Raw genomic sequence first — 16,149 nt, forward strand, 5'->3', positions numbered from 1 at the left:
TCTGAGCAGCAGTGGTCTCCATGTTACTTCGTGAATTACTCACAGTAGAATGGTTCATTTGAGGTACTTCATCCACAGCTTGAGTAGGACCTTCAGCCCAATCAAAATAATTGCACCCCTACACATTGAACTTAAACTAAGATCAAGAATTAGGAATAACACAGTATATTTCACACCAATTAGTTTAGGTTTAGTTTATTTACCCCAGTGGGGCATTGATAAAAAGTGCGCCCATAGTTGAACTTAGTCCATGACGTCTTAAGGGTCGGATAAACACCACACTTGCAACGCCTTCCATCATTAACAAAATTTCCAGATCTAGGGGAAGTAAAGGATTGGGAGGCCATTTCTTTAACTACAAAACAAATATTAAGCATAAGCATAAGCAGTAAAATATAAAACTTATTTTAAGCAAACCATATTCAACCAGCGCTAAACATAAGCAGTGCAATAGAAAACATCATTTGTCCTCAACATGAAATCATGGCCACAAAACTACTAATCTAATTGCCATTGGCACCATTGCCATTATGGCGCTCAATCCTAACATGCAGAATGTTATTGGACCCATTAACAGTTCTGAAAAACAGCCGGTCGTGTTCGGCTAAAGAGTTGTCAGTGACAAACTTGTAAAACCCATCGCCAAGATGGCAATCGGTAATTCTTCCATTCCTCTTCCTCCAACAAAGCTTGCAAATGTACCACTCTTCATCCCCTTCATTCTTCAATAAAACACATTGCCAGTTCTCTCTAAGGTGGCCATGGACATATGACCGTGGCAATGCCTGAAAAAAATAAAGTAAAAAGTTGCATTAGAGAGACATATACATATACTACAAGCATCTATCTAAAAAAATACAAACATCGATGCTTACCACAGTCTGACCACCACTAGCAAGAGAACTAGTCACATTCTTCTCAAAGGTCTGAATTCCATTTTGAGGTTGGCCAGGTGCAGCAACTTCTTCCGCAGCCACAACCTCTTCCTCAGCCATAACCTCCTCCTCATGAACAAGCTCTTCCTCAGCCATAACCTCCTCCTCATGAACAAGCTCTTCCTCAGCCACAGCCACAACCTCTTCATCATTGTCAGAACTCAAGTATATAACCTCTGGGGTTGGGGGTTTTGGAGAAGGGGAATGGGTTGGTGTTTTGTTCTTCACTTTTTCACTATGATTTGGATACGGGAAATGCTTTTTATTTTCATCATAAATTTCAACTTTGAACCTATTCCCCCCTTCATGTATGAAAACCATATCATGATCTTTTTGAAGACCATAAAATGAAACCAATATAGGAATAGCCTCAAAAAGAATCCCTCCAGACGGCCCCACCAAAACTTTCAACTTCAAATAGTTTCCCATAGGATCAGTCAGCTGCACCTCATTCTTAATTTCGTTTTTCTTACTTTCATAAAAAACTTTTGGCAATCTCATGTTAAAATCTCCCAGAATTATAGGGATTGAAAACATTGGGGCATTTCTACGATAGGAACAACCACAGGGATCCATTGCTTCACAATAAAAAAATTTAGGTAGATTAAATCACCTAAAAAATTATGAATCAAAAAATTATCCACAAGCATATGTCATACACATTACCATTGAGCCACATATGTCATAACTGTAAACAACATCTACAACAGAGAAAAACCTCAACCAAAAAACAACAGAGAAAACTCAAAGAGATTACCAACCACAAACCCTATCCCAGATCAAAATTGTTTTTAGGGTATGCCAACATTAACACCAGATCAAACCCCATATCAACAAAGATTGGATTAACCCAATAATCGAAAAACAAAACCTCAAACACTAAACCCATGGCCAAACACCGCAACAATATCAACATGCAACACAAAATCCCTAAAATCCCTAACATCAACACTCAGAACACAGAAAATAACTAACCTTGTGACAGTCGTCAGATAATGAAAGAGAAGCGACAAAAGGATCGTGCTTTACCACCCTTCACGAACAAGACACGAACACGCACCAAAGCATGTAAACAAAACAAAAAACCAAACGATTAAAACGACAAGTAAATGGAAACCGACATCAGAGACAAAACGGAAAACTTAAACTGAAACTGAAAAACGTAACGACAAAGGAGGAAGAGAGGGGAAAGGGAAAGAGTGAGACAAAACACTAAGCGGTACCTTGAAGTTCAGAGGAGAAAGGACCGGCGGAGTTGCACTGACCTTGGTCTTTGTTTGGGAATAGTAAAGCTTCTCCGGGAAGATAAAGCTGATGCAAGGGGAAAAGTGGAGTAGTCATTCAACTTTGACTACCTGCCACCTTGGGTTAACTTCGGTTATCTAAGGTTAACTTAATTTCTTTTTCCCTTTTTCGGTTATTAAAAAATGAAATAACTGAAAATAAATTCCTTGCCACCTGCACCTTTCTAATTGGTCCACGTCATACCCTAACTTATTTCTGTATCATACCTGAGTAAACGTTGAGGTATCCTAGTATGCACCCTTAGTTATTAGTTCTTACCTCTATTCATTTGGTCCCACCAACCACATTATTTATGCTTTTTATTTTCATAAAGTAATTAAACAAAACTTATAAAGTGATAAAGTAATTTGGATGTGAGAGAAATAATTAATATTTTAAGCTAAGAACTCAAAAAGCAAAACTTCTTATATAAGAACTGAATTCTTATTTTTAAGAACTAAGGAGTCCATGTCAGCACCTCCAATGGTAAAGTTCTTAGTTCTTAGTTCTTAACTCCAAAATAAGAACTAAGAACCTTGCATTGGAGATGCTCTAAGAGAGATAGTAGGAAAAAAGAGAAAATTAAGTAATATAATATATAATGTGATAGGGGAAAAATTGAAAAGAAAGTAAGTGAAAATGAGATGGAAGAAAAACTAAAATATGAAAAACTAAATTAAAAAAAGTACAGGTAAGACATTAAAAAATAATAATAATTTTTTTCTCCCCCTCAATATCAAAATTTCCACCCCTCTCCTCTCTTTAAACCAACCACAATGTTAATTAAGGTGATCACGGTTCTTTTGAAAAGGTCAGAGGGTTGTCAACAATGCATATATGTCATGACATCTCATTCTGTTCCCACATTTTCATGCTAGAAAAACGGGCTATGCTTGGCCAATTTTGAGCCTGGTCATAATGCTTTGACCCAGAGGAAACACAGAGAACAGGAAGAGGGAAGAAGACAGAACAGATAGAAAATAACTATCTAACCTTCTATACCTCATTCCTTCATTTTTATATATGTTCCCTCTAAACATCTGGCATAGAGGTAAAGACAACAAATAACACTCTTATTCTCCTGCGTTTGTTTCTAATTTGTTTTTCTGCATAGATAGATCTCCATAAGAAGCAAGGCTTGACAAAAGTATCGTCACCATTCTCCTACATATTTCTGCCCCCTCTTGTGCTCTCAAAGCATAGCAGGTAGCGTACTGTCCCGTTTATTCTTCCTTTTCTCTTATAGCTAATGGATCCATAAATTTTATGTTATGAACGAACATTCCTTATCATTTTAGAAGTGCATGTAAAACATACGATTCTCTGAAAACGTTACGCCTTCATCTAATTAACAAAATCAGAACTTAATGATAAATAATTTAATTAATTTGCAGGGGGCGGCGATAATTGTGGAGCTCCAAAATCATATATAACATCAAATAGCCTGATACAAACAAGTCATAAATAAAACCCAGCAACAAGCATTATGTCTCCAAGCACATTCAGAAAAGCAATTGGGGCAGTGAAAGATCAAACAAGCATAGGCCTAGCCAAGGTTGGAAGTAGCACCTCACTTGCTGACCTTGACATAGCCATTGTGAAGGCAACAAGGCACAATGAATACCCGGCTGACGAGAAGCATATAAGGGAGATTCTGAGCTTAACATGTTACTCTCGCGCGTACATCAGCGCGTGCGTGAACACCCTCTCAAGGCGGTTGAGCAAGACAAGCAGTTGGACAGTGGCTTTGAAAACACTTATCTTGATCCAGAGGTTGCTGGCAGATGGTGATCCGGCGTACGAGCAAGAGATGTTCTTCTCGACGCGGCAAGGGACTCGCCTTCTCAACATGTCTGATTTTCGAGACAAATCGAAATCTAACTCGTGGGACTTCTCTGCGTTTGTCCGCACATATGCTTTGTATCTGGATGAGAGGCTTGAGTACAGGATGCAGAATAGGCGTGGAAGGCGTAGCAGGTTTTCTCTTGATGAGGATGAGGAACCCAAGGAAAGTTTTAGAGAAAGATACAGAGAAAGAGCCAGAGAAAGAGACAGGGATAGCGATAGAGATAGGGAAGTTGTTGTGAGAGCCACACCATTGCCTGAAATGAAGAATGAGCAACTATTTTCCAAAATGCAGCATTTGCAGCTACTGCTTGAGCGCTTTTCAGCTTGCCGCCCTACAGGTTTGTAATGATATTAAAACATGCAAAATTCCTTGATAAAGCATGAGAACCAGACCTATATTTATATTTGTTGGAAAATAGGTAGAAAAAAGAGCCTACATGCATTTTAAAAATGCTATGAAAGAAAGATTCAAATCCTTCATATGCAATAAAGGAATTTACAAAAGGAACGAAGCAGGAGATGAAGTTTAAATCACTTGATGAGTGTAAAATTCTTCAAGTTGTTGATTAGTCATTTGATGAACAGGGGTTAGAGTCTATGAGGGTAAAGCCATTAGATCAACTCTTCTTCTCCGAGACAAAGTTCTTTCATTTTAAAATGAAGTCTTTGTTTTTTTCAATCTAATTGGCTATTTGCGTAAAAAGAATAACTTGTCTTGATTGAGAACGTGGATATATAAGCACTGACAATGTCGTACTTTTTGAATGTTAATCATGTGGAAGTCTCTTTGTCGTGTCTAGTGGCCATGTTGATGCTTCATAGCATTTTTTTCCTAATTACGTACTAATTGCTATTGCTAGTTTAGCAAATACATTCACTTCACTGTTTCAAGATCATGCACCGTATCAAGGACTGCAAACACAGAATTTACCATATATAATATAAGTAATATTCATGTAAAAAACCTATCTAACGGTTATTTTATTTTTAACCTAACAGGGAAAGCAAAGACCCATCGACTTGTTATAGTGGCTCTCTACCCAATTGTGAAGGAGAGCTTTCAAATATATCGTGACATGACAGACATACTAGGTATCTTCATTGATCGTTTAACTGACATGGAGGTACCCGATTGCATCAAGGTGTATGACATTTTCTGCCGTGTTGGAAAGCAGTACGATGAACTAGAGTCTTTTTACAGCTGGTCCAAGACTATTGGAATTGCACGCTCCTCAGAATACCCAGAGATTGAGAGGGTCACAACCAAGAAGCTAGATGTCATGGATCAGTACATCAAAGACAAGTCCATGTTAGAACAAACTAAGAAGAACAATCCCCAAGAGAAAAAGAATGAAGAAGAAGATCCAGAACCAGAACCAGAAGAGGATATGAATGCAATCAAGGCCCTGCCGGCACCAGAAGAATTCCATGAGGAACCGGCAGAAGAAGTTCAGGAAGAGACAAAGGAAGAGCCAGAAGAAGAAAAAATAGTGCAAACAGAAGGAGATCTATTAAATTTAGGAGACACTACATTGGACAGTCAACAAGATGTGGACAAACTAGCCTTGGCGTTATTTGATGGAGTTGCACCAGCAACGAGCACCACCCAAGCTCTTCCATGGCATGCTTTCGATGACACTGGGGATTGGGAAACAGCGTTGGTCCAATCATCTAGCAACTTGTCCAACCAGAAACCAGCATTGGGTGGTGGCTTCGATACATTGTTGTTGGATGGCATGTACAAACATGCAGAAACAAATGCAGCTATGCAAGGGCTAGGTTATAACGGCAGTGCAAGCAGCCTCGCGCTAGGGTCGGCTGGAGGGCCTGCGATGCTAGCATTGCCAGCCCCACCAATATCTGGGAGTGGCTCAGGTTTAATAAGTTTAGATCCGTTTGCAGCTTCGCTGGCCATGGCACCTCCAGCTTATGTGCAAATGTCAGAGATGGAAAAGAAACAGAGGTTATTAGTGGAGGAACAGTTAATGTGGCAGCAATATGCATATGGTGGCATACAAGGACAAGCTCCATTCGCAAGACCACAATCCAACAATATCTACATGGGAGGGCATGGGCATTCACAATACTATGGCAATTATCATTATTAATTAGGATAATTTATCACTAGTTCGAACTGACCCAACTTCTTCTCTTTGCCCCCTCTTCCAAGGTGCAGTAAATGTTAACCAGCTCACTAGAAAAGTTTGTTACTGAACTTGTTGCAATTGAACAAACACTCACAAGTGTAAAGACAATTACTCTGTTTTATCTGCCCCCTCCCCTTTATATGACTAGAATAGCAAATTATTTATTAGCTATAACCTAAAGTATTCATCAAAAAGCTCAATAGATAAATTGTGGCTCCCCTATTTTAGTAATAGAATTGTTCCAAAAGAGACTCCCAGCATGAAGATTGAAGTTTAAGGAACAGAGCAAGTGCAACAAACAAGCCATGTACCTACTACAACCTAAAATAAAATGATCAATGATGCAACCCTGAAAAATACAAACCAGAGCTCTGCGCTATAGTTTGGCTTAATTTCTTTAGCATTCAAAATCCAATGGCAATAATTTATCATCAACTGACACAGCATTATTTTGACTAGTTAATAGAATCTCACCATGCCTCCTACTTTCATCCCTAAAAGTAACAACCATGAGATGAGTATTGTTTAAGAGCAACAACGAAATGAACAAATCACATCCAAGCTTTAAACAATATTAAAGCAAGCTCTTCAAGAACCAACAGCTATGTTGCCCTTGTGCAGAAGAGACAGCAAATATAAATGAAATCAAACGCGGCAGTAAAAGAATAGTTTGCACATCGTAGGATATGAAATTGAAACAACTATGACAAAAAGGAGAAATCATCCATTGATATTTAAAACATTTCTCAAACACAGTATTTCTGCAAGACTAAAAAGCCAGCCAAATGGAAAGCAAAATGGGCGAAAAACAAATCGGAAAACTGCAAAATGGTAGTAGTTGAACACCTAGAACAGAGAGGTTCCTTTTCCCTTCTTGTCACCACCAATCTCAAAGTGCTTGCACCTCTGCAAAACAGAAACAATAACCCACCATTAGCAAAGTTAACCACAACCCACATGAGAAAAACGATACCACAACCCACACACAATTACTACCTTGATAGCATGCTGGGAAACATGTTTGCAGCCCTGACACTGCAACCTCAACACAATCTTCTTGGTAGTTTTTGCCTAATCAAAACACAAAAAGCATAGAATTTGAGCAATACCCATCACTGAAAAAAGAAAACCCATTAAGAAATTGGCTTTTGTTTCACCTTTTTGTGGAAAACAGGCTTGGTCTGTCCACCATAACCAGATTGCTTGCGGTCATAACGACGCTTCCCCTGAGCAGCAATGCTATCTTTACCCTTCTTGTATTGGGTAACCTTGTGCAGGGTATGCTTCTTGCACTCCTTGCTCTTGCAGTAGGTCTTCTTCGTCTTCGGAACGTTCACCTGAAATCCAAATCAAAATCAAAATGCATTTCGGAATCAACATCGCAGGAGATTGGGAATTTTTCAACAAAGAGGGGTGAAGCATGAAGCAGATAGCGAAGAGGAAGAAGAAGAGGAAATTACCATTGCGGCGGCGAAATTGAAGATCGATTGAGCAAAGGAAGAAACACGATACCAGTGTCTAGGTGTTGTTTTAATGGCTTTGAGAATTAGGGTTTACTGTTCAGTGGTACTAATTGGGCTTTTTGGTACAAAATATATGTAGGGTATGTATACATTGATTGGGTCGAATTTTGTGGCCCAAATCAGATCCATCTTTGCATTGAAAAAAAAGGGTGTTTTCTTTTTATCTGAAAGAGGACATTGCGTTTGCATAATGGGTTAAACACGATTTTGATCTCGTAAATGGTTGTTTGATTTTAGTTTCTCGTCGGAGCAAAATTGTTGTTTGATCTTTGTGATTAGAGAAATGTTTGATTATAGTTCTCGCCTGAATTTTAGTTGTTGCATGTATGGTGAAGCGTGATGTGGTGTATTAGTTAGCTTAGCTTATACAACATCTGAGTGGGTTTAAGTGAATTATACCTTATTTAATCAGAACGTTTAATCCCTTATTGACCAAATTAACCCTAATTCAATCGTCAAATGACATTAACATAGTTTTATCCGCAAAATTGATAAAAGAAAAAGGGTTAGAATTGGCCCCTCCCTCCACTTTCTCTCATTTAACGAAAAATGAAGACCGATGAGACCTTGTCATCGCTCCCCCTTCATATGTCGTCATTCTTGTTGTAGAGAATTTAGGTTCTATTCGACCTCATGGCTCGTTCATCATTACCTCGGTTCTTAGAGCGTCTTATAGTTTTTAAAAGTTGTTTGTGTGTGTCATATTCTATTTCAATTGCATTTTTATCTTTAAGATGTCTTGTGGATATCGATGTCTGAGTGTGTTAAATTTTCGCATTATAGATATCGTTATAATTACGATTATCATTGCTGTTGTAGGATGACTTTTATTGTGGTTGTAAAGTAATTGAGTTTTTTGTGCATGAGCCTAACTTGCATTATAAAGGAGGTGAGGTTCGTGATGTGCATGAGTTGAATATAGATAGGTGGTCTTTTGAGAATTTGTGGATATGGCGAAAGATTTAGGGTGTGATGGGAAGTTTAAACTATGGTGGAGAACAAATGAAGATGCAATTGGGAACAAGTTTAGGGAGTTGTTGAGTGGCAGTGCTGTTTTGGTGTTGGCTACATATGCCATAGATAATAGGCGTAAAGTTTCTATATTTGTTGAACATGAAATTAATGAAATAAGAATTTCTCAAAGTTGTGTGCTTTTACCAGCTCCGCGCACAAAGGGTGTAACCCATAGGGGAGTTGTGAGTATTGGGACTTTGGGAGTGTTATTAGTGAAAGTCATAATAAGTAAGAGCTAATATTGTTGCAGCTATTGTGGACTTCATGAAACTATGAGGAAGGGAATTGGTGAAGGGCATGAGGCTAAGGGGAATGGGACAAATGAAGAGGTTGATGTTGGGAGTAAAAATAAAGAACAAATGAAGGTGGTTGGGCTGATACTAGGGGTAAAAATGAAGAGGTTGGTGCTTGGGGTAAAAAGAAAGTGGCTATTAGTGGCAAGAAGATGGATGTTGTAGGAGGAAAAAAGGAAGGAGACTGCAAGAAGAAAAGTGTCTATTGGGGAAGTAAACAAAGTTAGAAGGTTCTAAAGGGTGCATGCAAATGTGAAGCATTCTAAGACACAATTGTTTAAGTCGTAGACATTTGTAATGATAATTCTATTGTTGATGTTCACTTTGATGATAGTGAACATGGGAGGGGAGAAGGACATGGGGGTTGATGATGGTTTCAACCTCACTCAAGTAAGATAAGATAAAGAATTATTAAATAAACAAATCAACAACATAAGGAAAAATGAAGGTGGCGTAGATGAGGCTCCGGTTGGCAAAAAGGATGGGCACGAAAAACATAGAAGGAGTGCGATAAAATTTAAAACTAACAAAGTAACAATGATTAAGAATGTGTTTGGTTAAGATTTGAAAGTAAGCTGAAAGTGGTTAGCACATTTCCAATACACATTTTGTTAAAACACTAAATTTGTCTCATTAAAATCAGTCGAGACACCGATTTTACCGCCAAACCGGTCGGTTCCCCTGCATGTCCGATCCAACTCTTAACTCAAACCGGTGAGGTTTTCGGTCCACAATTTGACCCGGTTCGACCGACCGGTCCAAAACACTGATTTTTCTCTCTACCTATCTTCTCTCTTGTTTCTTTCTCTCATCAACCAAACAGAACAAAGCATATTTGTGAGCCAGAGCCAGGTGGTAGTTGCCTCCTCTGCCTCTCAGTCTCAACTCTCGCCTCCTCAGCGAGTTCCCACCTGCGCCGCTGCTTCCACCGTCACCAGCAGCCTTCATCTCGCCTCTGCTGTTTCACGTCCAGGTAATTTCGCCTCCTCCTCTGTTTTCATCTGAACATGTTTACTTATTTGAATGTGCTTTTTAATTCTCTGCTTGGCTTACCTGATTGGAAATTTGAAATGTGGGTTTTGGGGATTTGAAATCGTTTCTTGTGTAAATTTGGGGTCTTGTGAATTTGCTTTTCAATTTAGGTTGGTACTTGGCAGTGGGGAATACAATCTAATGAACATGATGGTGGTGTGTTTCCATGTTTCTGGGAGCTAATATTCGCTGCTCTAGTATGGTTCTGTTTTTTGATCGAGCTCAATGGCGTAGTGTAATCCATATAGCCGACCTCACTTAGTAGGATAAGGCCTTTTGTTGTTGTAGTGATGCTGCTCGCTATCACTACCACCTGCAGCAGTGGTTCTTCCATCATAATTATTTGCTATGACTTGTTTAACCCCACCAACACTGGTGGTTTCCATTTCCCTCTTGAGTCGGAGCCCACATGGTGAGTGGCAAGGGACTACTACCCGTGCCTGCCCCACCCCGTTTGCTATGAAATGTTTCCATTTCCCTCTTTAGTATGCAATTTATAGGTTATGATATATACTATCGGTGATTAAGCGGTTTGACCAATGTCATAGTACCTTGACGGAGTCAATGACCCATCTGAGTTCTATAACTTTGGTTTAAGGAAGGGATTATTACATTAGGCAGTGATAATCAACGAATTAAAAGCTACATGTAGAGGTTCTCTAAGAATTTTCATTTTTTTTTTCTTTTCTTGTTTAGGTGTTAAGATGGACGACTTGTCCAAGAACCAGATTTTTGCTGTTCATGGGATTGCTGGTGCTGGGTCAGTGGCTTTAGCCACAGGTTTTACCTATCCTCTGGATACCATTAAAGTCCTCACTCAGGTTCTCCCTTTCAGAACCCCCTTTCTGTTAAATGAGTACAAAAATGATGTTCAAACTAGTCTCTTTTCTTATTTTGCTTTTTTTAAACAAAGGTTGGTTCCAGTGCCGGTAAAGAATTGAATGCTGCTGAGGTTTTAATGAGAGTACTCTCTGTGTCGGGTAATGCAGGTATGCTTTCTTTTGGAAATTAATTTCGTTTGAACTCTCTGGTGGGCTTGGCATACTCGATGATAAGTTGCGTGGAATAACAATACTGAAACTTTTGTTGGTTGCAACTGGGTATAAATGTAAGCACGCATAGAAGACGTGGAATGTTGGGTGATAGTTATTTGTGTTCTCTTGCTATTTCCATGGATATTGTACTGTTGGAACTGGACCAAAGTATTTTTTTCTCATCCTGTTTTTGAAGGATTAGCTTAAAAACTTGTTAAATAGACGTAATGTACTAAGTAGTTTGTGCACTGGATCAATATAAAGTGACAGTTGTTTTGGCACTTTGTGGATTTGGTCTGATGTTATAGGTGTTAAGAAACTAACTGCATGTCCCTGCTGGCTCAGCCTACAAACTTATGCACGCTGTATGTTAACTCGGTATCTTGTTATATTTGGGAATTTCAGGTCTGTTCAGTGGTTATGGCTGGTTGGCTTTTGGAAGGACTTTTGGTTTGGGAGCACGTTTTGGGGTTTATGAAATCCTGGCAGCCTTTTCTAAAGGTAATTCCTTTGTTTTCCTTTTATTCCTTATGTGTGATTAGTATCCTTTTTTTCTTTCATTTTTTTTTTAAATATGCATAAAAGAAAATGGCGCTACTTTGTTTTAAATTAATGAGACATGTTTCTCTCCACATCAATCATTCAATATTGAAGTTTTGGTTATTATTTCGGTAGATTGCGTAGCAATCTCAGATTTTGAGATGCCTGTTGTTTGTTTGACCAATAGGTCATGGGAGCTTGGGTCTTTTTATTTTTTCTATATCTTCTGGGGTTTTCTATCTGTGAATTACGATCTTACAGTGTTTTATTTTCTAAGTTGAGAGTGTTTGGGTGCTCACGTTTGCTTTTTTGGCAGATGGTCGGGAAGATAATTATGTCTATCCTTCAGAGGCTCTTTTGGCTGGCATGGCAGCTGGTGCCATAGAGACATTCATAAGCTCTCCATTTGAACTCATTAAGCTTCGTATGCAAGTTAGCTCTGCTTCATACATTCCAAGCTCTAACTTTGCTTTGGAAGAGGGGGGCCGCAAACCTTTAGTTGCAAGATTACTTAATGGCTGTCATCCAGAAAAGAGGTCTTTGAACCAATATGTTGATCTCATCTCCACCCTAAAACCCAAAAATGCTAACTTAGAGGGTGCTTTACTGGAGTATCCATGGACCATGACAGGATCTGGGAAGCCACCATCAGTTTGCAATGTGAGAAGGCCATCAGATATTATATCTTTGGAAGGATGGAGTACATTATGGAGAGGTTTCCGTTCTGGACTTGTTCGAGATTCTGTGTTTGGTGGTATATTTTTTTCAAGTTGGCAACTTTTGCACCAAGCCATGCTTGATTGGAAGGCTGTAGGGATGAATCCTCCACCCAGGTTCATCTCTTATTCATTAATTAAATGAACATTTCTTATCTATCATTCTTTCTTATATTTTGTTTAGTCATCTATGTTTTATGAAGTATACAACAACAACGAAAGTCTTATCTAAGTGAGGTCGGCTATATGGATCACCCAGCGACATTGCGCTCGGTCAAAAACCAAATTTTGTGAGATATTATTAACCATAGGGTCACTTTTAATAATATCTTTCAATGTCCTTTTTGGCCCCTCTCCACACCCCTTGAAGGACTAAGAACCATGTTATCAAGTATCAGCCATTCTCAGTGGTGTCTTCTAAGGACTTTCTTTGCACATGTCGAAACCATCTTTACTGATTTTCTGTCATCTCCTCCTCGATAGGTGCCACACAAATATCTCCTCTTTTACAATCATTGCGGTTCCTTTCCTTTATAGTGTGGTTACTCATCCATCTTAACATTCTCCTTTCCGCTACTCCAACTTATTTCTCATGTCCTGTTAAAGCTTTCGTTTTTTGTCATTTCATGTTAATGTTATGATGTATAGCTATGAGAAAAAATTCTGATTTGGGAGATGTCAAACTATAAGCTGATGATGTTTATCATTTGGGAGATTTTCTGCTTTCCTTGTACATAGATTGAGTTGCAACTTGCTATAACCTTTAAGTCTGAAGGCCCTTATTTTTTTTGAGGACCTGTTCAATAAACTATGTAGTATGTATGGGGTTGATGTGCCCCTCTCCCTATTCTGTTTGGTTATTTTTAAGTGGATACGGGATACCTTATCCTCTACAGTTTTCTTCCAATTAAACTAGTGATCTGTAGTTTTTGCACCTAAGGTACTGATTTACATCTGGTGATGGTTTGTATGATTGGATTTTTCATGCGATCCTTGCTAAATTAAGTGTGCCTACCCTGACTCAGGTTAAATGAAGAGGTTGGTCCGTTGTCTCCTTTGGCCGTTAGCCTTGCTGCTGGAGTTTCAGGTTCAGTTGCTGCTGCTGCTTCTCATGGTTTTGATACTGCAAGAAATAGAACACAATGTACTGTTCTTCCAAAGGTATGAACATTAGTATTTTTTTTTGAAAACATCTTGTGAATTATGGTCTTCTTGTTTTGGTTACTCTTACATGACATATAATGCCTTAATCACAAAAAGGAAAGTTATTTTCTATATAATATTTTTGGCATTCTACAATAATATTCTGAGCACTGCATTGTTTTTTTTTATTAACTTAAAAATAATTTGTATTTGAAAGATAGAAAGGGTACAAAAGGTTACGGAGGTTAAGATAGTCTCCTTAAACTAAAAGAAAAACAAACACGATTTTATACAGTGTATCTCTTTAAAGTTTTTGACACAAAAAAATCCCTTTAAAGTTTAAATCGCTACTTTTCAATCCTGGAGCAGTGAACCATCTACTGAAGATGTTGCAAAAACTGTCCTGTCCCAGATTGCCAGGTCAGAACTTGAATCGAAGTTCAAGAACTCAGCCTCCTTTTCACCCTCAAATAAAAGTTTTCTGTTAAATCCCATAGGGTGGAGTCATTTCTTATTTCCAGAGTTGCTCCTTTATTATCCCAATAAGCACCTATAGGATATTTATTATCTCCTGATAGCCATCGAGTTTTATGTTTTCGCACTTGCTGTTTAGAAGTTTAGTACTGATACCTGGCTCGTGAAATAAAACTTTAAAACTGAAGACAGTTGGTTAAAATAGTGTTGCATAATGTCCAATGAACCAAATTAAGCTCACTAGTGGGTTCAGATTATCATAAGTGATCTGTAATTCAGATTATCATCTCTTTTTCGGATCTAAAGTGAGGGGCACACTTTAGAGGATGAAGTGTGAGGATAACAGTAGATTGAAAATTCGACGGTTAAGGTTATGATAAATACACATATATAACAAACTATGAAATTGTTAAAATCTCAACCATTTTTTTTATCAACATTTGCAGCTGCACTTAACCCTCTAAAGTGCATCTCTCACTTTACATGTTTTCTTGTTCCAGTATGTCTCTATGGAGAGAAAGTTCTTGAAGTGGAAACGGCTGGGAAACAAGTTTGAAAGAATTACTGGGATCCATCCTTCTGACAGAAATGTCTTGTTCCGGGGTGTTGGGTTGCGGATGGCTCGCTCTGGTCTTGCATCATTCATGGTTGTAGGAAGTTATTTCTTTGTTGTTGACCATCTTGCTTCTAGTTTGACTTAATTGCCACATAATGATACCTCTTTTTGATTAGTGTTTAATGTTTACTACTTTTTTCTCCTAGTGAAGAACAGTCACATAAATTGGTGTGCTGCTCTGTTCTAGTCATTAAAGAAAAATAGAAAAGAGATAGTACTTGATGCTGAATACAGTTGAGTTTGATACTGGTTTAGATCAGTACATTGTAATCCAGAGATTGAAAGAGAGGACAGCATCTGTTCAATACATACGAAAAATCCTTCTGGTTTGGGGGATTTGCAATGGCAATTTGGTTTTCTTATCAAGATTTTGTACCATCCAATGACTGATTTTTAGCATGTATTATTTCATCCTATTCTTAGAGTTTTGAATACAAAAGTAATTAGCTTTATGAACAACACACCCACACACACCCGTTTTTCTCCCTGAAGTCTAACGATTCTTGTCTATGAGCTCGTTTGAATACAGACAAAAAAGCACTTACTGGAGCTTATCAACTAAAAAACACTGATAAGCTCCAATAAGTGCTTTTTGGTCCGCATATAAACAATCTATATATAAGGTATGTTCTAGTAGTCTGGTAATATACAAAAGCAAGCTATTTGGTTATCAACTTCACATATACCTTGATTTCAATAAAAAACTTCACATTTACCTTTACCCTGTCCTATGGCCCTTAATTGGGCTACTGTTCACTTGTACTCTCATGGTGTGATGATAAACAAGAGTTTGTTATATTTTGTTTCTTCTATATGTTAGGATCTTGTCCCTTAGTCCACAAGTTATCTTTCCTTCATAACACTCAAAACTAACTCAGCATTTCCACCTTTGAACTCCTTTTCCCTTTTGATTGTGTGGGGTTGACTTATTTTGAACTTTTTTGTTGACCTTTGATGGTTGCATGGATGGATTGGTATAAATTAACTTCACTCAAAAGCTACCTAGGTATTGGCCTCACAATCATTCTGGCTTGTTGCACTCTTTGCCAATGTAAGGAGGGCGAAGAAAAAGTCATAATCATGCCAAGAAAACAAGCAAGCCAAAGGCTAAGACTGGTACATGTCAAACCCCTGTCTTCTCCCCTTTATGTCTTTATACACACACAAACTTCGTTGCAATCAACCAAACCTTTATAAATAAGATGAAAACTGAGGCCCATTGACAGACAGTCATTATGACTTCCAATATGATTTGGCATTTTCTACTTTCCAAGTCCAAACTGAGGGCACATAGTTTCTAAGTTTGAGAGCCTCAAAGTATGATTATGTGTTTTGAGTAATGGCTTTTGGTCTACTTGAAGTTGCCACCGAAAATCACACTGAAAATCACATGTGGGATGTTAATAAGCAAGCACGAGTGAGATGATTGGGATGTTCAGTGGTTACGAGCTTATTAAGCAAGAGTGAAGTGAAATAGTATTATTTTAAGAAATATTGGAGTGCATATAGAGAGTAGTTTTGTACTCGTGTACACGAACATCGAAACGCTA

The 16,149-nt window shown here is 38.3% G+C and overlaps 3 protein-coding genes across 3 annotated transcripts; 2 read left to right on the plus strand and 1 right to left on the minus strand.

Annotated features, from left to right (window-relative positions):
- The first annotated feature begins 3,140 nt into the window (after positions 1–3,140).
- LOC130714186 (putative clathrin assembly protein At1g03050) lies at positions 3,141–6,381 on the plus strand. Its single transcript, XM_057564077.1, has 3 exons — positions 3,141–3,425; positions 3,614–4,405; positions 5,067–6,381. Exons 2-3 carry the CDS (start codon positions 3,706–3,708, stop codon positions 6,173–6,175), a joined length of 1,809 nt encoding a protein of 602 aa, XP_057420060.1. The 5' UTR covers positions 3,141–3,425; positions 3,614–3,705; the 3' UTR covers positions 6,176–6,381.
- Positions 6,382–6,918: 537 nt separating this feature from the next.
- Positions 6,919–7,806, minus strand: LOC130714188 (60S ribosomal protein L44). The gene is made up of 4 exons (XM_057564078.1): positions 7,675–7,806; positions 7,372–7,551; positions 7,211–7,285; positions 6,919–7,120 (listed from the first exon to the last, which is right to left on the minus strand). The coding sequence occupies exons 1-4, from the start codon at positions 7,675–7,677 to the stop codon at positions 7,061–7,063; spliced, it is 318 nt and encodes a 105-aa protein (XP_057420061.1). The 5' UTR covers positions 7,678–7,806; the 3' UTR covers positions 6,919–7,060.
- A 2,039-nt stretch (positions 7,807–9,845) lies between these two features.
- Positions 9,846–14,965, plus strand: LOC130715265 (mitochondrial arginine transporter BAC2). Its single transcript, XM_057565344.1, has 7 exons — positions 9,846–10,017; positions 10,773–10,897; positions 10,990–11,065; positions 11,516–11,611; positions 11,967–12,483; positions 13,392–13,527; positions 14,484–14,965. Exons 2-7 carry the CDS (start codon positions 10,781–10,783, stop codon positions 14,682–14,684), a joined length of 1,143 nt encoding a protein of 380 aa, XP_057421327.1. The 5' UTR covers positions 9,846–10,017; positions 10,773–10,780; the 3' UTR covers positions 14,685–14,965.
- Positions 14,966–16,149: the final 1,184 nt, after the last annotated feature.

The sequence above is a fragment of the Lotus japonicus genome, chromosome 4 (assembly GCF_012489685.1).
Source record: "Lotus japonicus ecotype B-129 chromosome 4, LjGifu_v1.2".
NCBI classification, from domain to species: domain Eukaryota; kingdom Viridiplantae; phylum Streptophyta; class Magnoliopsida; order Fabales; family Fabaceae; genus Lotus; species Lotus japonicus.